The sequence below is a fragment of the Conger conger genome, chromosome 8 (genome assembly GCF_963514075.1).
Source record: "Conger conger chromosome 8, fConCon1.1, whole genome shotgun sequence".
Taxonomy (NCBI): Eukaryota; Metazoa; Chordata; class Actinopteri; order Anguilliformes; family Congridae; genus Conger; species Conger conger.
In genome coordinates, this window is record NC_083767.1 from 30,502,575 (window position 1) to 30,527,838 (window position 25,264).

General features: G+C 41.9%; 1 protein-coding gene across 1 annotated transcript in view; it reads left to right on the plus strand.

The window, feature by feature from the left end:
* LOC133134937 (large neutral amino acids transporter small subunit 3-like) overlaps window positions 1-25,264 on the plus strand; it is a 40,621-nt gene that overhangs the window by 10,790 nt on the left and 4,567 nt on the right. Inside the window, exons 2-13 of the mRNA XM_061251556.1 lie at window positions 375-541; window positions 729-912; window positions 1,946-2,001; window positions 2,585-2,661; window positions 11,246-11,338; window positions 12,968-13,095; window positions 13,814-13,947; window positions 14,229-14,375; window positions 16,810-16,845; window positions 17,743-17,857; window positions 18,011-18,113; window positions 18,284-18,357. Coding sequence (XP_061107540.1) covers window positions 376-541; window positions 729-912; window positions 1,946-2,001; window positions 2,585-2,661; window positions 11,246-11,338; window positions 12,968-13,095; window positions 13,814-13,947; window positions 14,229-14,375; window positions 16,810-16,845; window positions 17,743-17,857; window positions 18,011-18,113; window positions 18,284-18,357 — 1,313 coding nt within the window. The 5' untranslated portion in view covers window position 375. The remainder of the gene's footprint in view (window positions 1-374; window positions 542-728; window positions 913-1,945; window positions 2,002-2,584; window positions 2,662-11,245; window positions 11,339-12,967; window positions 13,096-13,813; window positions 13,948-14,228; window positions 14,376-16,809; window positions 16,846-17,742; window positions 17,858-18,010; window positions 18,114-18,283; window positions 18,358-25,264) is intronic.

The window sequence follows — 25,264 nt, forward strand, 5'->3', positions numbered from 1 at the left end:
CCATGTTGAGGTTATCCTGTTTGACAATGGTATTTGACTGCTTTATTGTATTTGAATTTCAATATAATTCACAATGTATTAATATTAATTTAAAATAAAATTATTCCCAATATAGTCATGGGAAAAAAATGGGGCTTCAATTATGCTAATTCTCATGAACGTTCACACTCATTTACAAACAGGCAGGATTCATTGTGTTTTTCTGAGGTCATCTAGGAGAGTTTTCTGATGTGTGTTAAATCTGATGTGGCATACTCGAGTAGGCCCATGAACTTACGAAAAGATGTAAGATAAAGTTATGATAATATGAAAATGTTCTATTTCTTTGTGAAAGTGAGTGTTCTAACCTTCTCTCTCCTTCCCTCGTCTACCAGTATGAAAGTGATGGCACCCCGCCCACCCTCCCATGCCTATAAGAGGCGCTGGTGGATGGCGGGCACGGCGGTGTTGGAGAACCTGCTGTTCTCAGCGGTGCTGCTGGGCTGGGGTTCACTGCTCATCATGCTGAAGCATGAGGGGTTCTACTCTCACCTGTGCACAGGTACACTGTCCCCAACCATGCAATGCATGGAACCACCTTAGCACCCAAAACCTGATTCAAACCCAAGTAGTCTGGGTTTACAAATATGTATCTCTTTCCCTCTCTACATCTGACCCCTTTTCTGTCCCTCTCTCTCCCTCATCATCTTCCTCTCCTCCCTCTCCTCCTCTCCTCTACCACCCTGTAGAGAATTTGACAGAGGGCAGTAACGTCACTGTGTGGGAGAGTGGTGTTTGGCTGAGCTGTGTGGAGCAGGAGGAGATGCTAAATCTGGGCTTCACCATTGGCTCCTTCCTGCTGAGTGCTGCCACCCTTCCCCTTGGAATCCTGATGGACAAGTATGGGCCCCGCCCGCTGCGCCTGGTGGGAAGGTGAGTCACAGGAGTTTAACAAGAACTGTTTCAATTTTTACTTTGAAATGGAATCCATTCACTGCACAGAGTAAAGTGTACAGCAATTGTAGAATCCATACCATACCTAGTGCCATTTGCTTTGCTTAAACAAGCAATTCACCCAAAAGTCTAACCCTTTGCCCCAGAATACTGGTGTGCTTGTGTGGACAGTTGCCAGGTTTCGGCTGTAGAAGAACTAGTCCTCAAATAAAATGGGCATTTTCGAGCTTTGTTGATGTTTCTGAGTGACTGTGGCATTATATTTGGAAAGAGATGATGTTCAGGTTTTCGGAGGTCCATTACATCACGGTCAACTGCATCTAAAAAAGTTGTCAAATCTAAATAAGAGAAAGCAGGGAATTAGCTGGTTTAAGCTGCTGTTCCAGAGGGAGAGAAGGACAATATAGCCTGCTCAGGCTGAGTTTCATACCGCTGCTGCCATCTCCAGTCCAGAGGAATTCCAAGAATAATTCTTAAAGGGGCAGTTCACCCAAAAATGTAATTGTGACATATTTCCAGAGTACTATCCATTCTCTATTTGATGAGTTTTCTGTATTTCTGCTGCAGTTCTGGTACAGTGGGCTTCATCGAGTCCCTAGCTTTTGTGGCCTCAAAGTACCAAACATGTACATTAGAAAAACTCAACAACAAAGTCTCTTTCCAAATATAATGCCTTGATTACTCTTGGATGTCCATAGAGCTTAATATATATCCACTTTTGGACGAATGGTCAAAAATGGGGAAATAAAAATTTTATTTGAAAAATGTAATACTTTCGTTAATTCTATTTAATCAACCATGAGCAAAGCACACTATTTTACACATGTTGGAAAATAAAGGTTATGTCAATAAGTGTATTACTTTTTAGTTTACAGCATTTTTGTGCATATTTATCAAGGATGCCAAATTGCCAATAATTCTGGAGCCCACTGTACTTAGTCTCCTCAGTTCTGACTTTGATGCGGTTCCCTCTCTCCCTCCTTCCCTCCCGCCCTCCCTCTCTCTACTGCAGTGCTTGTTTTGCTCTCTCCTGTGCCATGATGGCTGTGTCTGCATACAACCCTGCAGGTAAGTCTGTAACCGGATACAGGGCAATCTGTTCTTAGGGGTGAGTAATAGGCTAGTGGTTATTTGGGGTGTCTCACCTTGCTGAGATTCTTGTGTTCCAGTGTGTGGAGGGAGGGATTCCACGGGCCAGGCGGACCCTGTCTCGATGGGGCACCTGCACAGTCAGACTGTGCCAGTTGCGTGTGAACTGTGCTCCTCCAGTGCAGGACTGTGCAGTGACTGCAGCTGGCAGCTTGTGCTTCAGAGTGATGCTCGTCTTTGCCTGCACTCTCTGACCAACAGTGCATGTTTCAGAGAAACACTCGCACCTGATTGCACTCTCAGACCGACAGTGTGTTTCAGAGAAACACTCGCACCTGATTGCACTCTCAGACCGACAGTGTGTTTCAGAGAAACACTCACACCTGATTGTACTCTCTGACCGACAGTGTGTTTCAGAGAAACACTCGTAGCTGTCTGTACTCTCAGACCAACAGTGTGTTTCAGAGTAACACCCGCGCCTGTCTATACTATCTGACCAAGAATGTGTCAGTCTCTCAGCATGTACTCTTAGTTGTGCACTTACCTGCATCTCTCTCTGCAGCCCTCTCTGCGATGATCTTCCTTGCTCTCTCCTGCAATGGCTTTGGAGGGATCTGTCTGACCTTCACATCACTCACGGTGAGAGAGACCAGAATCACTTGCACTCTAGTGCACTACACTGGACTGTGCTATCAATCATGGCACTGTCCTGTCCTATCAAACACTGCGCTATCAATCACTGCACTGTACTACTCTATCAAACACTGCACATCAGTCTCTGCACTGTGTTGCACTGCAAATACGGCACTGCCCTTTCAAACACTTCCCTATCAATTACTGCGCTATCAATCATGGCACTATCAATGACTTATCTATCAAATACTGCACTGTGCTGCACTATCAAACCCTTTGCTATCAATCACTGCACTATCAATCACCAATCACTGGATTATCAGTCACCAGATTATGAATAACTATCAAACATCGCACTCTGCTGCACTATCAAACACTGCACAACCGCAGCACTTTTGAATACAGGCTGTTCTAGTCCCAATCTACATTGTCCTTAACATTGACTTTGACAAGAAGATGTGAGCCCTAAACCTTTAGGAATAGGTTTGTTCAGTTAAATTCAGTGATTGCTGAACTTTCCCAACCATATGTGGGAAGAGTAAAAATTATTCATACTTTCAATTGTCCGTGAAAGGTTGAGGGCACTCATTTATTGTGTCTGTGCGTGTGTGTACTGTGCGCAGTTTGCAGACCTACAACAGGTGTGTCCCTGTTTGTTTATGTCAGGGCCTGAATGTCAGAGCATTTAGGCTTGGCTTCACAAGCCTGCACATGACTTTCCACAAGTAGAGCGGAAATTCAGATGGGCCAGCAATGCAGCCAATCACAGCCCTCCGATGGCCACACGCCTTTCCCTCGACTCCGTCCTCTCACCGAAGCGCAAGGGCACATGGTTCTGTCATGCTCTTGTTTTGTTCACATTCTCTTTCTCTCTTACTTGACCTCTAATAACCCCACTTCTCTACTGTCTATGTGCTATCTGGTCTGCTCTGTCTCCCTTTGTGTGTGTGTGTGTGTGTGTCTGTGTGTGTGTGAAGGATGCAGATGTGCTTGTGGAAGAGGAGGATGCAGATGGGTGTGCACGTGTGTACTTGTCTGTGTGCATATATGTGTGGCCATGTCTGTATGTGCATGTGTGCACTTGTGTGTGTTTGTATGTGCATGTGTGTGCGTGTGTATGGAGAAGGATGGATTTGAATGTTGAAAGGTCTGAGGTGAAAGGTAAAGGGCACATGGCCTTTGATTGTGGGTGATGAGGGGTCTTAAGGCTTTTGTCTTTCTCACCTCATTTACTCTTGCACTCTTTCACCATCCACCTCTCCACCCCTCTGCTTCTCCCTTGCTCTTGCTCCCCTTTTTCATTATTTTTTATTTTAGTGAAACTTAGGACACTAGACCAGAAACTCTGTCCTGATCTCCCCAGGAGAGGACATAACAGCCCCTACCCCTGAGACCTGCTCTATGAGACTTGAACAGAAGTGCCTGTCTTCCAAATGACCACCCCCACAGCTGAGGCACTAGCTTCCAGTTCTCTCTCAATTCAATTTGAATGTGCTTTATTGGCATGATGTACATAGATACATCTTGACAAAGCTTTAAAAAAGTCACATAAAACATAGAAGAAACATACAAACAGAAAATAAACAAACATCTGTGCATTTGTGTATGTTAGCTTGTATAATGCCATGTCATGTATAAATTAGGGGTAACAACTAACATAACATTTTAACAGAAATTAAGAAAAGAGCATAAAAAAAGATCAGGAAGAGAACATAATACAAAAGTTTGTAATGACAAACCTTTTTCTGATTTAATATATTTTTTTCTCTGTAATCAAATAATTCCCATGCGGTCAATCAGACTATTTTTAGACATTTTAGTTTCACCATGTAGTAATTACAGGACTTTTATAGTCCCCCATTTCAATAATGTTTGAGACAAATTAACATAATGTCAAATAAAACAGTCATGTTTTGTATTTGGTTGCATAGTCTTCGCATACCATGACTTCCTGATGTTTGTGATCTATCAACATCATCAGTCTGGATATCTTATTTTCAGGTTATCCTCCAAGTGATCCTAATAGTCTTTGCATTTGAATGGCTCTCTATGGGAATTTGGGAGTGGGACTAGATTCAGCTGTAAATTATGGTGACACAATATTGAACATATTTGTTGGCTAAATAGCTTTAAGTCTACAAGGGCCCAAGGAATCAAATGAGCCTCAAACCATCATGCTGCTGCCAGTTATGCAGTAGATACTACATGAATGGTTTCCATTGAGTTCAACAGGAAAGTCCAACCCCCAAATTCCCATTGAGATCCATTCAAATGGAAAGACTTTTAGTATTGCCTTTCTAGTTGATGCTTTTTTGTGTGGGAATTTGTTGAATTTCTGAAAGCAGGTGGTATTTCTTTGCGGCAATATAGCCTATAGCTCAAATGCATGATGCCAGGTGAAGGGTCAGTCAGAATGCAGTCAGTATATAAACTCAGTTCTGAATTTAAAGAACTGCTCTGCATACACATTTATTAGGGTGCAGTTGTCTTCAAATAAAAAACAGTGCGTTAAAAAAAGTGAATAAAGTGCAAATATTTTTTTATAGCTTTTTGTTCCATATTTCAAATGTAGTGGAAACATTAGACATTCAATTCCAAATCAAAGCATTAACAAATTTTATCACATCTGCGTTTTTCTTTTACAGGAAGCAAAGAAAAGGAATATTAATCTGTTCAAAAAAATGGCAGTGTCAACATTTTTCTCTTCAAACTCAAATGCTTACTGTATAAACTGAATACATTTTATAAGGTTTAACTTCACTTTAAATTACTGAACTAATATTTAGTTGCATAGCCATTGTTTTGAATGCTGCGCATCTGTGTTGCATCGAGTCAACCAACTTCTGGCACCTAGAAACAGGTATTTCAGCCTAGAATGAACAAACTACATTCCACAGTTCCTGTGAATTTTGGGATTTTGCTTCAGAAACTGCATTTTTAATGTCACCCCACAAGTTTTCAATGGGGTTGAGGTCAAGGGATTGAGATGGCCACTTCATTACCTCAATCCTTTTTGTCTGGAACCAAGATATTGCTCGCTTACTTGTGTGTTTGGGGTCGTTGTCTTGTTGAAACACCCATTTCAGGGGCATTTCCTCTTCGGCATACAGCAACATAATCTGTTTTTGATGTACTCAAACTGATCCATGATGGTATACGATAAATAGGCCCAACACCATAGTATGAAAAACATCCCCATACCATGATTTTTGCGGCACCATGCTTCACTGTCTTCACAGTGAACTGTGGCTTGGATTCAGTACTCGGGGGTCGTGTGACGTACTGTCGACGACCACTAGACCCGAAAAGAACAATTTTGCTCTCATAGTTAATATTATTTCCTTAGTTGGACAACCACCTGTGTTTTTTTCCTCGTTCCATCTCTTCTCTTCACATCCTCTTGCCTAATGTAAATTTATTATAGGCCTATTATTAACAGAGGCACGATAGTTAGATAATGTCCAAACTACACTTGCATTCAAAACACAAAAATCACCAGCCTCGTCATTTTGCCGTTCTGGCAATATACATGAAAAATCGTCTGGTTAGGCAAACCCGCTATTAATTCGGAAAAATACCATAAAAATCTGTTTGGTAGTTTTTATTAAAAAGATTAGTGAACATTTTTGTATTTTCATAATACTTTTTTTGTGCTCTTCAACTTTTTACAGCGTTAATTAGAACTCTACTACTTTTAAAGGGACTACTGCACTTTCCAAAAAGCGGGTTTTCATGTGCTACTGTTATTAAAATTGATATTTTAACTTGGCACTGGCTAGCCAGCCAATATAGCAAGCCAACAAAAATATACCCAAAAGAAAGTGTCCTCTGCAAACCTGGCCTTGTGCCATTAGTTGCCAGCCTGTCCCCAGTTTACTAGATATGAGACCGCACTGTAAACGGACTGTAGGATCTGGGTTATGCTCCCTTTTAAGTCTCTGAATCCATAGGTTCCGTCTGGTCTAACTTTCATAACAAATAAATATAACTTCCAGACCAGCTTTGGTTTGTGTGTGTGTGTGAAGTCTAATTCCTTCATACAAACTTGGTACGAGTCACATACAAAATCCATTTTAGCATACAGTGACATGGTATTGGTGATCCACTGTAACAGTATGGTGGGGAAGCTGTTGCTTACAAGAGCACTGAAATCTGCTGTCATTCAGATGAATAGCAGGCCATAGCTACACACATTAGCACTTTCTCTGAGTCTTGCGGGGGTGGGTGAAGACAATAAAGCAAACTGATCTGAAACCTCACTCTATCCCTCACAAGTTCCCAAGACAATAAACCCACAGCCAAAAAAAAACAAAAGAACCATTGTTTTCTGGTCACTTGTAACATTACATCCCTGTCCAGCTTTGCAAGCACGTATCAACCCCTGCTGAAAAAACAGCTTAAGCTAGGTTTTGAAACAGCTGGTTGACCAGTTAGACCAGCTCCATACTCAACATGGTTTGACCTGCTCAAGCTATGTTTTGAGACAGATGGGTATCACAAGCTGGTCATAGCTGCATTTTACTCCAGGGACAGCTAACATCAGCTAGTTGTATTACAAATATTTGAATGTAGCCTGTACGTTAGCTAGACAGAGAGATTATATGTTACCGCCCTTGCTTTTTCCCTGGCTGGCAAATGCGTGTTGAGCCAGGATAGCAGATTTAAATTAGCAAACAACAATTTGCAAAGTTTCATATAACATGGCAGTATCAACAGCATGTTGCAATTCCAATTCCAGATATACACTCATTGAGCACTTTATTAGGAATGAATACTGGGCCTCCCTTTGCTCTCAAAACAGCCTCAATTATTCGTGGCATGGATTCTACAAGATTCTACAACATTCCTTTGGCAATAGGTGTTGATAATCTAAATGGGAATGTGTCTGACCCCGCTATTCAATAGCAAACTGAACGACGATCCCGACAATGTAACACGATCCGCAAATAAGAGACAATTTTACAAATGTGTTTCATGTAGGATTTCCGCACACAAATATGTAAACTGTAACAGTATGGTGGGGTTCTTAAGGAGTCTGCATAACAGAGTGAATAGGTGTTCGGACCATACTGAGCTAACACGGTCTTCCGAACACAGGGATGTTTTGCAGTTATTTGTTGTTTTTTCAATAAATATTGCTCAATTCACATCAAAGTGTTTTGGTGTCTGGGATAGTCAATAAGAAACCATAATCATAAACCACATTCCTCAGGAGAAAAACTACCATTGAAGGGACATTAACTTTCAAATCTGGTAGAAGCACCCGCTTTGCCAAACCCACACATATTCCCATAGCCAATTAGAGATTATTCACTAATTCAGAAACATTTCCGTAGATTCGTGAAACGTAACCTATCCTATATGGCGCTTCATATGTCAGTTATAGCAACAATTATTTCCCACTTTAACATCTGTAACAAATGTATTGGTAATAAATAAATGGCCATTTGGAAACGGTTAGTTGAATAAGTTCATCCATGCATGTCTACGTAGGCTACTGAAATAACTGTAGCTGCTGTGCTTATTAACAGTCAATACATAAACCCACTTCCCTGTTTCAAATTGCTTAATTAGTTTTTAGGATATGACCCACAAAAAAAAAACGGACATTTCGCAATCTGGGTAGGATGATATGCGTGGTAATAATTTGGCTAAATATTTGTGCATAGTCTAATTTGGGGAATTTAAGTTCCTTGCCATCAACGCTTTCTGGATCTGGATAGTCCAGATTTTGTGGGTTGGGTTTTCATAGTAATGTGGGTGTGAGCATGATGAAGTCACCCAGAAATGTGAAAAGACTACTGCTGAAACATACATCATTGTACATTACGCTGGGGGAGTGCAGGAGGGCAGAGTTGTAGCCATTTTGTTCCTACACTTTGAAAATGGGACAGTGGAGGGAGGGAGTCCACAAAGATCGGTTTCTGGGGCACGGAGTAGAGGAGGGTGGTAGTGGAGTTAAGGAGTATGCACTTTCCAGCTAATGGGATTCACCCGCTTCCCCAAAATAACTAAAGTAACATTATGTCTGACCCTGGATCAATGAGTAACATACTTTACACCACTAAAAACAGCATCTCTGGTTAGTCTGTAGCTATTCTAGCCATCGAAATTCTATCGGTGTGTCTATAGGATAGCTAGCTATCCTATATCGGCTTTGTGGTAAAGTCACGTTAACAGTACTAGCTAATTGTGTTAGCTAGCTAGCTATGTAATGTTAAATTGGACAATTTAGCTACGATAACAACTTCTAGCTAGCCAGCTATGTTCTTAAATCCTGTAAAGCATATACATTAGACCAACAACAGCAGTGAACTAGTTGGCAGCGGCAAGCTTACAAAACACCTTAATGTAACGTTACCTACAGATTTGCAGCTATCGCCAGCTAGCACTCCTGGCATGAGGCATGGCATCTTCTCTGTTCATTCTTTTTCACTGCCTGCCACTACATCAATTACATAGATAGCTATCATAGCTAGCAAGATGGGAAAAGCTAGCTAGTAACTGCCTTTGGCCATGCTATAATGTTTGCTAGTTTGAACAGTAAAGTTAGCCAAACTTTGTCTCCTATGGTTGGTTGGTCGGTCACTGTCTCACTCTCTCTCAGACTATGGTGAACTGAGATGGCAAATTGCTGTCCCTCACCCAAAATAATTGGAATTGATGAGGGGTAATTGAGAAATTTGGAATTTTAGAATCACATTTCTCAAAATACATTTGTCTGGTTTAATAAAAAATCACATTGAAGGAGAAAGTGCATCTCTATCTCAACCTCACCTGTCATACAGCGACCACATGCCCTATCCTCCATGATTTTGTATGTCTGCCTTTCTGTATAGCTAGACTGTGATCTCTCCCTTTCTTCTGATTCAGTTGCAATCTGGGATCTGGCAACCAAGCCTTTCAAAGACTCTTGTGGTTGATTAGTAAAATCAGGTGTGTAACTGCTTGATTGGAACAAAGGCCTGTACCCATGCCCAACCTTTATGGGTAAGATTGAATTGGTAATTTACAAGTCAATGCTGTAGGAGTACTGGCTTGGAATTCCTGCTTTGTTATTTATGATGACCCTCCCCCACCATTCCAGAAATGGCCTACTGGTCACTTACACTGGCTAGCTTTCTCTATGCAGTTGCTGATGGCAGTGTTAATCTCACAGAGAAAGCAGTGTTTCAGGTTCTTGTATCCTGGTGAGATGGCCCAAGGGTTTGGCATTAGATGCAAAGGGGAGGAGAGGATGCTGAGTGATTGGCTGGGCCCAGCTCATGACTGATGAAATTTAGAATGCTGATGATGCAAGCCTTTCCACATGTTGCTCCCATGCTTGGTTAAGACCGGTTCACTGGGCCCTCTGCTGGCTGTAGGGCATCACTCTTGCCCCATCACCACCCGGGCAAATAATGGATGTATAACTTAAAAGTTTTCTTCTGTTGGGGACAATTTGGCATTTTTGTGTGTATTCCTTAGTTAACCCTCACATGTGTGGCATGCAGGGGTTTACATTCAAAATAGATTTTTTATGTCAATTGTACAGGGTAATCCGTTCACACACAATTTATGATGTTTTTCACAATCCCCAATGACATTTTCATCTCTTTACTGCTCAGATTAATTTTGCAGACCATCCAACCTGATTGTTAGGTGTAAATAATATGCTATAGGGTGTCAAGCTTACCAGGGGACGTTGCTTGTCCAACCAGGCAAGAATTTAAATAGTCAGTCACAGACTGTCTCTGGGCTTCATATCAGACCTGCATCAGTGGCGCTGGGATAAATTTAATGTGGAAGGGCTCTCAAACTGGCGATGTCATGATTGGCATAAAGGCTGACACTTTGGTGTGGATAAAATGATTAGTAAACCAATTACAGTGGCTTCAGAAAGTATCCAGACTCCTCACTTTATTGTGTTGTTGATTTAATTTTAAATAGATAAAATTACAATTTTGCCCATCAATCTACACTCAATGTCCCATGAAAGTGAAAATATATTTTTAGAAATTTAGCAAATTTCTAAAACTGAAATCTCTCATTTTACGTAAGTATTCAGACCATTTGCTGTGCCTTCCAAATTCTGGTCAGGTGAAGCCTGTTTGCTTTCATTTTTTTTTTTGTCATGATTGGACATAGTTTAGAAAAGCACACACCTGTGTATATAAGGTCCCACAATTCACACTACATGTCAGGACAAAAACCAAGCCATAAAGTCTAAGGAACTCTCTGTAGACCTGGATGGAACCACCAGGGGGTTGATGTGATGGTAACGCATGATACGGCCAAGGGGGAGGAGGTAAATGATGAACAATAAAGGACCAAGCACTGACCCCTGAGGGAGACCATGGGTAATTGCAGCTGACCTGGACCTATTTTGTTTTATGTAATTCACTAGAATAATGTATTTCATGTTTTTAAGCTTTGGTGAACTTCCCCCCCCCCCCCCCCAATGTCCCCCTGGTCATGTACTGTACACAACCCCCCGACACCCACCGTGCTGTGCTGGGGTACAGTGACAACAGAAATTGTACCAATATATGTCTTGCATAAAATGTGTGTGATCAGAGTTAACTGGTTGGCTTTCATATTTTTTCCCCAGCTGCCCACCATGTTTGGCAGCCTGAGTTCTACCGTTATGTCCCTGATGATTGGATCCTATGCCTCTTCTGCTGTCACTTTCCCTGGTGTGAAGGTAAGCCTACCACATGACATCACCATGGCAATCATGATTACAAGTATTTTGTATTTACTTCATTTTACAGTTTTTTATCAGGGGTGGAAAATTAAGGTTTGTAAAGTAAAAATCCTCCCCAATATTTTGTTCTAATCACCTGCATTTGATAGGCAAAATTCTTCAGCCAGGAGGTAGAAATCAAGTCAGTTTGCTCATTTCATGGGTGGAAGAAACACATGACTTTTACTTTCTGACCCCTGGACTTTCCATTTGCAAAAATGTTACTGGGAATATGCTTACTGAATTTTAAATTATGAAAATCAAATTATGGTTTTTTTCATAGGGCGATCTTCAAGAAATAATAAACAGAACTGCATATTACCTACAGCATATGGGCAAAGTGTAAATTCCATCAATTGATTTCAAAAGCCAAAAGATAGCAGAATATGACTTCATTGTTTTGGGGGTAACTCTGCGTAACTTTAAAAGCAAATGCATTATCTTTACCCATTATTGGGACTATGTTTAATTTGTTTTTGGCAAAACATAATAATATTGCAGACCTTTTAAACTTTTTCTTTTTACTCTTCAACAGTCCATTCAAATATTTATCTGAAAACAATTAAGGCAGGAAATAAGCAATAAACAGTTGCTGAATCTTGATTCATACTTGATCTGCAATGCGTAGTTTGAAAGTTTAATCCAAGGTCTGTGTGATAGGTGAGCTGCACTGACATGCACTATAAGGCTGTTTACATGACTCATACAACAAGTCGGGACCACTCGTAGATGTTGTTTCTACCTAATAAAAAAATCTAAATAAGATAAAATTGTTGAATGCGCCAAGTTCTCTTAAATCACTTGTTTTAAGAGATTTAAGCGATTTAAGAACCAATTCGTATGAGTTGATCTTGCATTAGGCCCAATGAATCCCACCTGTTTGTAAATGAGCCCGAATTCATGGGAATTGTGAATTAGCATAATTGATGTACCAAAAATTCCATATAAGGCTGGGTGTGGCATTCCGTTTGTCTGGAAGTCATTCATAAAATTGGCAAAGAATAAAAATATTGGGAAATTGAAGACCTGCATTCTCAGATTGATAAACCTATAATTTCTTTTGGAATTAAGGGACTTGCAAAGGCCAACAAATGGGAAAAAATGACTAATGCTGTCACCTGAAGCTTGTTCAATAGGAAAATATATATTTTTTAAAAGTCTGTTTTTTAGTCTACACGTGTAACAGGCAGGATGGTGTACAGTTGCGCAGTAGATTAAAAGCACTTTACTAACCTAATATTACGCCATTATAATAGCAATGGAAACATGACTTAAGACCAGGTTTTGGTTGGTCAAAACGCAAACGTTCTGCATCAAAATCGCAAAACACTAGAATTAACATGGATGCACCTAATTTAAAGACCAAGCCGGTCTTGGTGCATGGTCACTTGCTATTTTAACAGTCAAGGCACCGGAGAGAAAAAGGTTATTGCATCTGAAACTAGCAATGACACTATTTTTTTGTTACCAGCACCATGCGCCAAGATAGGGCCCTTAATCTGAATGAGTTAAAATAAGGTCCCAAGAATGACAGACAGACAGATGGGTTATGTGACACCAGCTTGCCTCCCTCTCTCCCCACTGTAGTTGATATACGATGCGGGAGTGTCCTTTCATGTCATCATGTGGGTATGGTCTTTTATGGCCTGCATTGTCTTCCTCAACTGCTTCCTCAACTGGCCTACGGAGTCCTTTCTCACCCCTGAGGAGGCCAAGTCAGTATCCTGCTCTAAATATGCTACATAACACCTACCAACACGTCACTATCACATGCTGACTATGCTGCATGCCAACTACATGTCAGTATCACATGCTAACTATGCTACAAACCGATAATATATCAGTATCCCACACTAACTATGCTACATACCACTTATACATCGCTATCACACACTAACTATGCTACATACCACCTGCACATCACTATCACACACTAACTATGCTACATACTGACAATATGCCAGTATCCCACACTAACTATGGTACATACCAACTTCATGTCAGTATCCCACTCTAATTATGCTACATACTAACTACATATCAGTATTAAAGCCAGTTTATGGTTAGGCGACGTATGATTGTTGCAACAATGATCATCCCACTTCATGGTCCCTCGCAACGACTTTTAGTTTATACTAGAGTGATGGACAATTTGATGTCATCGCTATCATAATTATGCCCATTGCTGAACGTTGCTGGCTCAATTGTCACAACTACCTTATTATAGAATTATTCTCATCTGTAATTATCTTTAGTCAAGGTTTCAAGGTTTCAGCAACTCGCTTCCATGATCGTTTGGGCTCCCAAATGAATCCACTTTGGCGATGTGATGTAACAACCACCATCGGCTGATCATACATCGGCAAACTATAAACTGGCCTTCACATACTAACTAGCTGACTGGTCAGTATCATATTATATTTTATCTATCAGGGAGAAGCTTAAGGTGGATAACTCAGCCACAGATGTGTGTCATGAAGATCACATGAGCCCTGAGGTCAAACCGTTGAAGGTGGAGGAGGCAGACCAATCACATGAGAAGGTCACCAAACCTCCCACCCAGCCCAGTAAGTCACAGTTTGAGAGTCTGAGCCTCCCACAGTACTTTTGACTTTCCCCTTTTCTGTGTGCAATTGCAAGGCCAGTGTGTCCAGTGTGAATGATATCTTATACAGGGGCGTAGGGCTAGCGGATGCAAAAGTTGGCCCCAAAGCTTTAGGGGTCCCAGCCGTCATTTAATTTAATTCCCTCTGTGGGCCCCTGCATTCCCTCTTGGGTGCTCTGTACCGCTTTCGCATTCATAGTTTTTTTCATAGTGCATTAAAACCCGTCTCTCCCCCCTCCTCAGACTTGGTGCCATTCCGTAGGTCTGTATGTTCTCCTATCTTCCTCTGGAGCCTTATCACCATGGGAATGACTCAGCTGCGATTGATATTCTTCATGGGGGCCATGAACAAGATGCTCGAGTTCCTGGTAACCCATGGGGATCCCCACCGTGAGTCCCGTCCACTGACTCCCTATCTGCCCATAAGACAAACATTTGAATGGCAGAAATGTAACTGGATAAAATATCCACTATATAGTCTAGAAGAGGTGTGTCAAACAGTTCTGGAGGCACAGTGTCTCATGCTAGATTTCAAGACAATGATTTGCTAGAGTCCACACACTGTGTTTCCAAGGCCTAAACTGGTCATTTGGGAACTTGGAAAAACCTGCAGATGTTAAATTTGCAGGCAATGCAGCCCTCTAGGACTGGAGTTAAACCTGCAGGCACTGCAACCCTCCAGGACTTAAAGATCCTGCATCTGTCTATCTGTGTATTAAAAAGCCCTCCAGGACTGCAAAAAAAACCCTGGACACTTTGATGCACCTTCCCTACTGAGCTATATGGTGTCACAGTGCCTTACTGAACAATGAGCTGTACAGAGTCACAGTGTTGTACTGAACACTGAGCTGTGCGGAGTCACAGTGCCATACCAAAAACTAAGCTGTATGGAGTCACAGTACCGTACTGAACCCTGAACTATATTAAGTCGCAGTGCCTTACTGAACACTGAGCTGTACAGACTCTCAGTGTTGTACTGAACACTAAGCTGAATGGTGTCACAGTGCCATACTCAACACTGAGGTGTACGGAGTCACAGTGCCGTACTGAACACTGAGCTGAACGGTGTCACAGTGCCATACTGAACACTGAGGTGTACAGAGTCGCATTGCCGTACTGAACACTGAGCTGTATGGAGTCTCAGTACCGTATTGAACACTGAACTGTATGAAGTCGCAGTGCCTTACTGAACACTAAGCTATACAGAGTCACAGTGCTGCACCAAACACTGAGCTGTACGGAGTCAAAGCGACTTACTGAACACTGAGATGTACGGACTCTCAGTGTTGTACTGAACACTAAGCTAAACGGTGTCACAGTGCCATACACAACACTGAGCTGGTTGGAGTCACAGTGCCGTACTGAACACTGAGCTGTACAGAGTCTCAGTATCATACAGCACACTGAGCTGTACAGAGTCACAGTGTTGTAATGAACACTGAGCTGTATGGTATCTCAGTACCATCCCAAACACTGAGCTGTACAGACTCATAATGCTGTACTGAACACTGAGCTGTGCGGAGTCACAGTGCCAAGCTAAAAACTAAGCTGTACGGAGTCACAGTGCTGTACATAACTCTGTGCTGTATGGAGTCACAGTACTGTACTGAACACTGAACTATATGAAGTTGCAGTGCCTTACTGAACACTGAGCAATACAGAGTCACAGTGCTGCGCCAAACACTGAGCTGGTTGGAGTCAGAGTGCCGTACTGAACACTAAGCTGAATGGAGTCACAGTGTCATACTGAACACTGAGCTGGTCGGAGTCACAGTGCCGTAGTGAACACTGAGCTGTACTGAGTCTCAGTATCATACAGCACACTGAGCTGTACAGAGTCACAGTGTTGTAATGAACACTGAGCTGTATGGTATCTCAGTACCATCCCAAACACTGAGCTGTACAGACTCATAATGCTGTACTGAACACTGAGCTGTGTGGAGTCACAGTGCCAAGCTAAAAACTAAGCTGTACGGAGTCACAGTGCTGTACATAACTCTGTGCTGTATGGAGTCACAGTACTGTACTGAACACTGAACTATATGACGTTGCAGTGCCTTACTGAACACTGAGCAATACAGAGTCACAGTGCTGCGCCAAACACTGAGCTGTATGGAGTTACAGTGCTGTACTGAACGCTGAGCTGGTTGGAGGCACAATGTCATACTGAACACTGAGCCGGTTGGTGTCACAGTGCCATACTGAACACTGAGCTGTACGGAGTCTCAGTATCATACAGCACACTGAGCTGTACAGAGTCACAGTGTTGTAATGAACACTGAGCTGTATGGTATCTCAGTACCATCCCAAACACTGAGCTGTACAGACTCATAATGCTGTACTGAACACTGAGCTGTGCGGAGTCACAGTACTGTACTGAACACTGAACTATATGAAGTCGCAGTGCCTTACTGAACACTGAGCTATACAGAGTCACAGTGCTGCACCAAACACTGAGCTGTACGGAGTCAGAGTGGCATACTGAACACTGAGCTGTATGGAGTCACACTGCCATCCTGAAGACTGAGCTGAGTGGAGTCACAGTCCCATACCAAAAACTGAGCTGTATGGAGTCACAGTGGCATACTGAACACTGAGCTGTACGGAGTCAGAGTGGCATACTGAACACTGAGCTGTATGGAGTCACACTGCCATCCTGAAGACTGAGCTGAGTGGAGTCACAGTCCCATACCAAAAACTGAGCTGTATGGAGTCACAGTGCCATACTGAACACTGAGCTGTACGGAGTCGCAGTTCTGTACTGTACACTGAGCTATACGGAGTTGTAATGCCCTGCTAACTTTCTCTCGGCTCTCTTTTTCAGCCTCAGAGCAAATACAGAATGAGGCGGAGGAGAAAGGTGAGTATGTCTTTTTGGTTCCACTAAAAGGCGAGGAGAGGCACTTTTTCTCTTGTTGTCCTTCTTTGTGCACTGTGTCGAGTTGAACATTGGCCATGTGCCATTTAACTGATTGCATCATATGTTTGTATTGGTTGTGTCAACGTCACTGTTTTTCTTCTTTTATTTATTTTTCAAGTATTAATGACAGACTGCTCTAGTGCTATGGTGACACTGTTCTGTCACAGTGTTTGGTGAGCGTGTAACTAATGTGTTGTGACTGTGCCTATTTACTGGGTTCCTTTAAAAAAAAAAGAAACAGCCCAAGCTAGGTTTTGAAACAGCTGGTAGCTAGACCAGTTCAGACCAATTCCCAGCCCAACATGTTTTGAGCGGCAATATCTATTTCCCTTAATTGTAAAATTCTTCAGTTTATGAATAAACTTTGCTATGAGTTTAAGAATGAACCTTTTTAGCTTCAGGCATAATAATTGAGTTCTAGAATGTGTAGCCTAATTTCCTCAGCAGAAATAAACTGTAGTTTGTAATAGCTGTGTTGTGAGTGTGAGTAGTGATTGTGTAAAGGCTGTGTTGTGAAAATCAGTAGTGAGTGGGTAATTGCTATGAACATTGGTCAATTGTCATGGTGAATAGTGAGTGTAAATGCTGTGTTGTGACTGTGAGCAGTGTGTGTGTCATTACTGCCTTATGAGTGAGTAGTGTGTAAATGCTGTGTTGTGACTGAGTAGTCAGTGTGTAGTTGCTCTGTTGTGATCGTGAGTAGTGAGTGTGTAAATGCTGGGTTGTGACAGTGAGGAGTGAGTGTCATTACTGTGTTATGAATGTGAGTAGTGTGTAAATGCTGTGTTGTGATTGAGTAGTGAGTGTGTAATTGCTGTGTTGTGTGTTCTTTCTTAGTGGGGTTCTACTCCTCCATCTTCGGGACCCTGCAGCTGCTCTGCTTGGTGACCTGTCCTATGATTGGCTACATCATGGACTGGAAACTGAAGGACTATGTGGACGAAGAACAGAAGTGAGGAATATAGTAGTATGCAATTGAAAAGAGAAGAGCAATTGAAAATAGGTTCCATTTTATTGTACTTAGTAATCGGTATTTGATATTCTCATTAAACATAATATATTTCCCTTGTGTGCCCCTCTCCCCACCCCCATCCTCTCCAAATAGAAAAATCCAGAAAATCACCAATGCCATGCGGGCCTTCACCTTTACCAACTTGCTGCTGGTTGTCTTCGGAATCATCTCTCTTATTGACAACCTTCCTTTACAGGTTAGTGGAGAATACACGGGATGTACTGTGCATACTGTCATGTATGTCCATAAAGTGCTCTTTACATGAGCAAGAACAACTCCAAGTAAAGTGTATTTATTGCATAAGTTGTTATTGTTGTTTTTATGATTGTTAATAGTTGTGGTTTCATTGCAAATCTTCTGTTTTAGCTGCTCACCTTCATCCTCCATACAATGGTGAGGGGGTTCATCCATTCATGCTGTGGTGGGCTGTATGCTGCCGTGTGAGTACTGCATTCTACAGCCCTTTCATTCACACCTCCCTTAGCATGTACACCATCTTTTTCCTTTGTAGTGTAACAGTCCATTTCCTGGGCTGGTGTGCATGTGACACATGCCGTCCACTATTGGTTTGCCTTGGAATGTTATTATATTAAATAACTGATTAAATGCAACATCCATATTGCCTGAAACCTCAGAAGCGGAGAATTGTGCAGCAGGTGGTGGAACATAGTATAGTATATGTTCTTGGTGGCGAAGGAATGCGAGGCTCACCACCTCAGTATCGATTTCTGGAAGGTCAATGCGGTATCCAGGACAGATGTTTATCCTATCCTCTGTATTGATGATTGCATTGATAGGATAGGCCATGCCAGTTTTGAAACCAAACTGGATTTACTGAAGGGGTACTGCTAGGTTCCATTGGGGGCGCATGCCAGAAAGTATCAGCATTTGCCACACATGACTCGTGGTACCGTTGCCTGGTGCTGCCTTTTGGAATGATTAATCAACCTTTCAATGATTAATGAATTTGGTGACTGTAGGGTTGCCAGATGTCAGGAATTTCACCGGCAGCCACGATGGCCTAAGCCGTCATTGCCCCTCTCTTGGGCCGTAATGCCCCCTTAAAAATGTCATGCCCTACATGTCATGGCACTGATTTTGCAGTTTTCGCTTCCATCACTTTCCTGCCAAAAACGGCAACCAAAGTGTTGCGGTTCAGATGAAAATTTGATTTTATTGGTCAATGAACTGAAGCTCTGCACACATAAGCAATGATCTGAAACAGTGTCGCTTTGCGTGAGTCGAACACACTATACGAATACATCGTGCCAATTGAATTGACAGCATCAGTGACATTAGTTGGCATTACTTTCTCTTACTTAACCCTCTGGGGTCGGCAAGATCAGATCAACTTTCCTTTCTATTTGGATGATTCACCATACAGATGCAACAAATATATTGACAGAAACCTAAGAATCTTGACTTCCCAATGCACTTATTGACACATAATATTAATAGTTTTAAAATGTTTTAAATTAGATGAATAAGACCACTGCAATTTCTTAATCTTTACTCATTAATATGCAAGTTTCGCTTTGCACAAATTCCGGCCACTCTCATTCAAATTTAAACAAGTTGATACTTATTCTCTGGCAGGGGAAGGGTGATGCCATGTGCGAGAACGCCAACTGTAAAGCATGATACAATGACATACAGAAACATAGGCTATTTACTTCTTTGGAGGTAAACATTTTTCATCACGGAACACATTTCATTACAGAAAATGGCATGGATGACTGGACATCATTAGTATATCAATCTTCAGCAATATGTGTGTTTGTAAATCCCCACATTCTAACCATTGCTTCTCAAAATAATGCATATGTGATGTGTAGTGGGGTAGCCATGATTCTAAAACTGGGTGTCCTCGCACAATCGATATTAGCATACTGTAAACAGACCAACTCCAAGAGTAAGTGTATTTCTTACGATCATATTGGTAAATATGTGTGCTGCATTTCAACTTCTCTCTGTGTTCGTCTGAATATCCAGTAATGTGCATTTGTAAGTTACCACTTTGTCCTGAATTTATGAGTGATTCTAATGGACATTGGGGAAAAAACAGAACACTCTGTGTGCTTGCAGCTAAACATGAACTGTTTTGAAAAATGGCACACAAAACTTTTAGGTGTTTGAGAATGGCATCTTCATTGTATGTAGTTTGTGTGGTGATTTCAATAAATTACTGAATCAAAAAAAATATTTGTTTCTGTCTTCTAAATGGCTCACTGAGTATTGCTTTGTGGAAAGGCTTTGTCTTAGAGGTAGGGAGGGGTCAGGCCAGGTGTGAAAAGCCTACTTAACTGGCAGGACTGCTTACCACATAAATATTCAAGAAAGGCCAGTCGCCCTCTCATTGTCAACTGGTGCTGAAAAATAGGATTTGCTACAATATTTTGTCATCTCTTGATACCCAAGACCTGGATGAACAAATTTCAGTGATCCAAAAATGTTGTTACAGTACATTAGTATGTGTTTTTACATCATTCCTGCACGTTCCAAACTACTATTTACAATTTGTGTGATTCTAGAGCAATTTACAACCAACATATGATTCTGACCTATTTATTGTTGCCATAATACTGTAGCTGGAAACAAAGATATGAAACACTTTGGAATCACTGTATATAAAGTTGATTAAAATTACACAAATGTCAGAGCATGGCACAGTCACTAGTTTTCCTCATTTTGCCCTCAGACCCCAGAGGGTTAATGGAAACGTGCCACGAACAGCGCTTAAAACCATAATGGATCTGTACATTTGTTACAGTTGCAATCTAAGCAATTTAATTGAAATTCTTGTGTGAATAATAGGGATGATTCAAGAACTTGTTTTAGACGAGTACCGGTAACGATGATTTACTTTTTTTCGATAACGAGTGTTGTATGAGTAATTGTGCATGTCAAGAGACTGTTGTGTGAACTTATTCCTGTCATAGATTAAGGCTATAACTACTTAACTAGTATCGGGTCATAGTGTAACCATAATTGAAATGCCATTAATCCGTTCAGGCCCCAAAAAACCACCCCAATTTTTTGGTTATGTGTTTTTAAATAAGAAAAATAGCACTGTATTGTATAAAAACATAATAAAACAAAATAAATAGAATGTAAAGAAATAAACAGTTTTTCCTTAATTGCTACAATTTTTTTTTTCACTTCACTTTCGCTAAACTTAATCTTCTTCATAGTTTTTTTGGCTTTTTCGCCACGCTGTCCTCACTTTCATCTGCAGGGTGTTTCAATAAAAACCTGTCCAAGGAGGTTTGTTTCTTCCTCCCTTTCAGAATGTTTCGAAAATGAGTTAGGCAAGTGTCATTAAATAGCGCCGACGCACAACCAGTTGCTCGTACCTCAAATTTTGGCTCGCAACACAAAGCAAAAAAACGACCAAGCGACGGCTCGTAACTCGGAAAACTCGTAAGTTGGTGCACTTGTAAGTCAAGGTACCACTGTATTTGGCTATTATAATACACTTTAATGTAATTCAATTCATGTAATGTAGTATTAAAAAATAAAGCACAGATAAGCTACAAATCAGCTAGCTGGTATTGTTAGATCTAAGTCGCATCCATTTGTATTAAAAATGTGTTCAACAGTAACTGTTTGCTGCAAATATAGTTTGCCGTGAATGTTCGCTGTCTTGAATGTACCTCTGCAAGGAACTATAAGTTAGTCACTGGGTGTTCCTGACCTAACCTTATCAGGTGTATGTATTTGCAAAACCTGGAAGTAGTTAACTGCGACCATTTTGTTGACATAGACATGGCCACAGTCAAGAAAAGTTTTTCCTACAACAGATAACTAATACGTATGGAAAATATAACAGGGACAGCAAAGAGAAGATGCAAAGGAAATATGAATCTTACTGGCGGTGTTGATCCCTACGGCGTGGATAAATCAATATTTAGCAAAGATGAGACATTAAACAATGGCTTCAGCTAATTTACTCATTAGATTAATGTGTGTATGTGGAGGGACCATAGAATTTCTCTTTACACTCGCTCCCTTGGCCCTGTGATCACTGCACATGGGCTATCCTACCACTGCTACGCGGACGATACCCAACTCTTCGTCTCGTTCCCGCCGTCTGATATGCAGGTTTCAGCCCGTATCTCTGCTTGCCTGAGGGACATCCAGAGCTGGATGGACAACCACCATCTAAAGCTCAACCCAGGCAAGACTGAAATGATATTCATCCCTGCTAATACCTCTCCTCATCTGGATCTCTCCATTTCCCTCGGGGATACCATACTCACGCCGTCACCCAGCGCAAGGAACCTCGGCGTGGTGATGGACAGCAGACTGTCCCTTTCCGATAACATTGCGGCGGTGACCCGGACTTGCAGGTTCTTCCTATACAACATACGGAGAATCCGCCCCTTTCTCACCCCCTACTCGACCCAGCTCCTGGTCCAAGCGATGGTTCTATCCTGCCTGGACTACTGCAATTCCCTCTTGGCTGGCCTCCCAGTGTCCGCCATCAGACCCCTCCAACTTATCCAGAATGCAGCAGCTCGTCTGGTCTTCAACCTTCCCAAATACTCACACGTCACCCCCCTGCTTACTTCCCTCCACTGGCTGCCTGTCATGGCTCGCATCAAATTCAAAACATTGGTGCTAGCCTTCCAAGCAGTTAAGGGGTCTTCCCCAGCTTATCTACAAAAAATCATCAGGCCCTAACCCCTGCCAGACCTCTTCGTTCAGCCTCCACAGGCCGCTTGGCACCTCCCCCTCTCCGAACCTCCACCTCTTCAAGCAGCACCTCTCCCCATCCCTCCCTACCTCCCTGTGAGCCTTAATTGTTGTCTCTGTGACTTGCTTTGTGTATCAGTATTTTTAGTTGGCTAGGTAAGCAGTGTTTGGATAGTTAACTCTGGTCACTTTTGCTCTGTTGTTTGTTTCTTTGTTCAAAAAAAAAAAAGAAAGAAATTGGCCCTCGTAGGCCATATTGGCCTTATCTTTGTTGTACAGGTAGCAGTTCAAATTGTACTTCCCTCTAGGGTCTTTCAGCGAACTTGGTTATGGGTATGCACTTTGTTGTACGTCGCTCTGGATAAGAGCGTCTGCCAAATGCCAATAATGTAATGTAATAGACTGCACAAAAATAACTCCAAACCCCACCTATTCCCATGACACGTTGTAAACACATAGCCATGTGCTTCAAACAAGCTACGGTACAGAGCTAACTTTAGACATAAATGATCCAGGTTTAAAAATGCCTGGGTAAGTTCATTGTAAGGACGGAGGATGCTGTCACGATTTTGTGGATGTGGACATTAATTTAGCTAGAGGTAAGGTAGTACATTTAGTCAATTTCGCTGGTGGTGATTCTTGTTAATTAATTATTCACTTTTAAACATGTTTACTAGGCGGCTGGCTAGGCACTGTGATTGTGCTGATTTTCTAGATTGGTGGACTGTTAATATAGCTTGCTAGCTAGTGAGCTTGCTTGTTATGTTCTACAATTTTTCTGGTCAGATTACCTGTGATCTGAAGTGGTCTGAACACACTTTAATATGTGAGGATGGCTGAAAATCCTTAACGTCTAGCCATTCTGTGCCTACTGCTCAACGCCTCTGTTTCTGGTCCTTTGTGTTAGTTAATCTAACAGTTGGTCTATTATAATGTTAAACGTTTATCTTAGTGGACCCTGTTGGTTTATTGCAGTTGTTGCTACATGCATGTATAGTGTACCATTTTAGCTACACTATCTGCTGTAGCTAGCTAGCAATCTGAACTGGTGGTATTTCACAAAGCAGGATTACTGTGCTGAATAAACCCATAACGCCCCAAACATTTCAAAGCATGAATGGCGGCCCTTTGTATGGAGTGAACTTTTTACCTGTGTCAGACTTTCTCCAGCATTCTCCAGTCGGGGTTGGAAAACAATCATACTTGTAAGTACAATGTTTTAATGATCATGTCAATTAATACATTTTTAGTTCCTAAAATGGTGAAGTAGCTGAATTGAAATAAGCCTGTTTATTGTAACCTTAGGTGGTGGTTGATAGCCTAGCTGGCTACTATAGGCTCACTGTACTGTAGTGTGGGTGATGGATAGACATCAACTGAAAGCAATTTATGGGGCAGTTTTGTTCCGACATTAATTATTTTGAGACATAATCCATGCAAGGCCAGTGTCTTGAATGAGGTGTATTGCCTCTCACAGATTGCCGTGAGAGTTAGCAGTACGGGGATCTGGACGGGAGTGTGGTCGCTGAGCACACAAATGTTTGTGATTTATGGTATGTTATTTGAGTGATTTTTATTTTATTTATGTTACAAATTGTGACGGACGTGTTGCTTAAGAGTATAGTGCTTTAAGACAATGGGGTGTGTGTTGAAATGGCGAGTGTGACGGCAACGCAGATAGTGGTGCTGATGCAACTGGGCAGACGGCTCAGGCTAGTGTTCCTTGAAAAATAGTTCACGCACATACATTATAACAATTCCAACAGTCCAGTCCAATCCAATTCCAACAATTATCATGGCTGCATTTACATTAATACGAGAGCTCTAGCTAGATTTCAGACATACGGTATTGCACAGCGTGCAAAGCACCATATTATTGGGTTTTTGCTTAAAGAATTCCCACAGGTTTTTTGGACGAACTCTTTCCCGCACTCTCAGCTGGGTTATTAGTAACCTTCATGCTTTCTGTTCTTTTTCTCGCCCTCTGCTGTGCTCCTTGCCATGCTGCCCTTAATTTAGGCAGCCTACTTTGTTTTCATCATTCATCTGTCATCATTTGAGGAGTGAGAGGCTATGTTCTTTCCTTTTTTTTGTTACACTTTTTCAATAATATTTTTTCCCCATTTAAGTCTGTTTAGAGTTTCCGCCCTCTTTTCTGGGTTGGTTTGTGTTGGTATTTTCGCTGGGGAGTTTATTCTCTTTTTGTGTTTTACCTTCCCTACTAGTAGCTACCCCATGGCCCCGTGGGTAGCTTATTGATCCCTTCACGATCGCATCTGGTTCTCCGATCCCACTACATCACAGTACACAAGTTGACTCAACAGGGCTCATTAGTTGACCAGCTCTGCTGCCAAGAGCACTGTCTGTGGGAGTTAGCAGGCAGTCTCTGCCATCTGGCGATCGCAGCTCCACCCACTGTCTCCCAAGCACCTGAACCCGAGAACCCTCCTTTATTACCTACTCCTGTCACTGCCAGGGAGCCCAATCTCCAGCTCCTGCTGCGTTAGGACGGGGAGTTGGGAAGGTGTCGTAGCTTCCTCTCCCAATGTCCGGTTCACCTCCCATGAGTTGCGGGTGGCATTTTTCTTTGTCACTCCTGACTGGGACTGCCCTCACCTGGGTGGACCCTCTCATCCGGTGACATGCCCCACT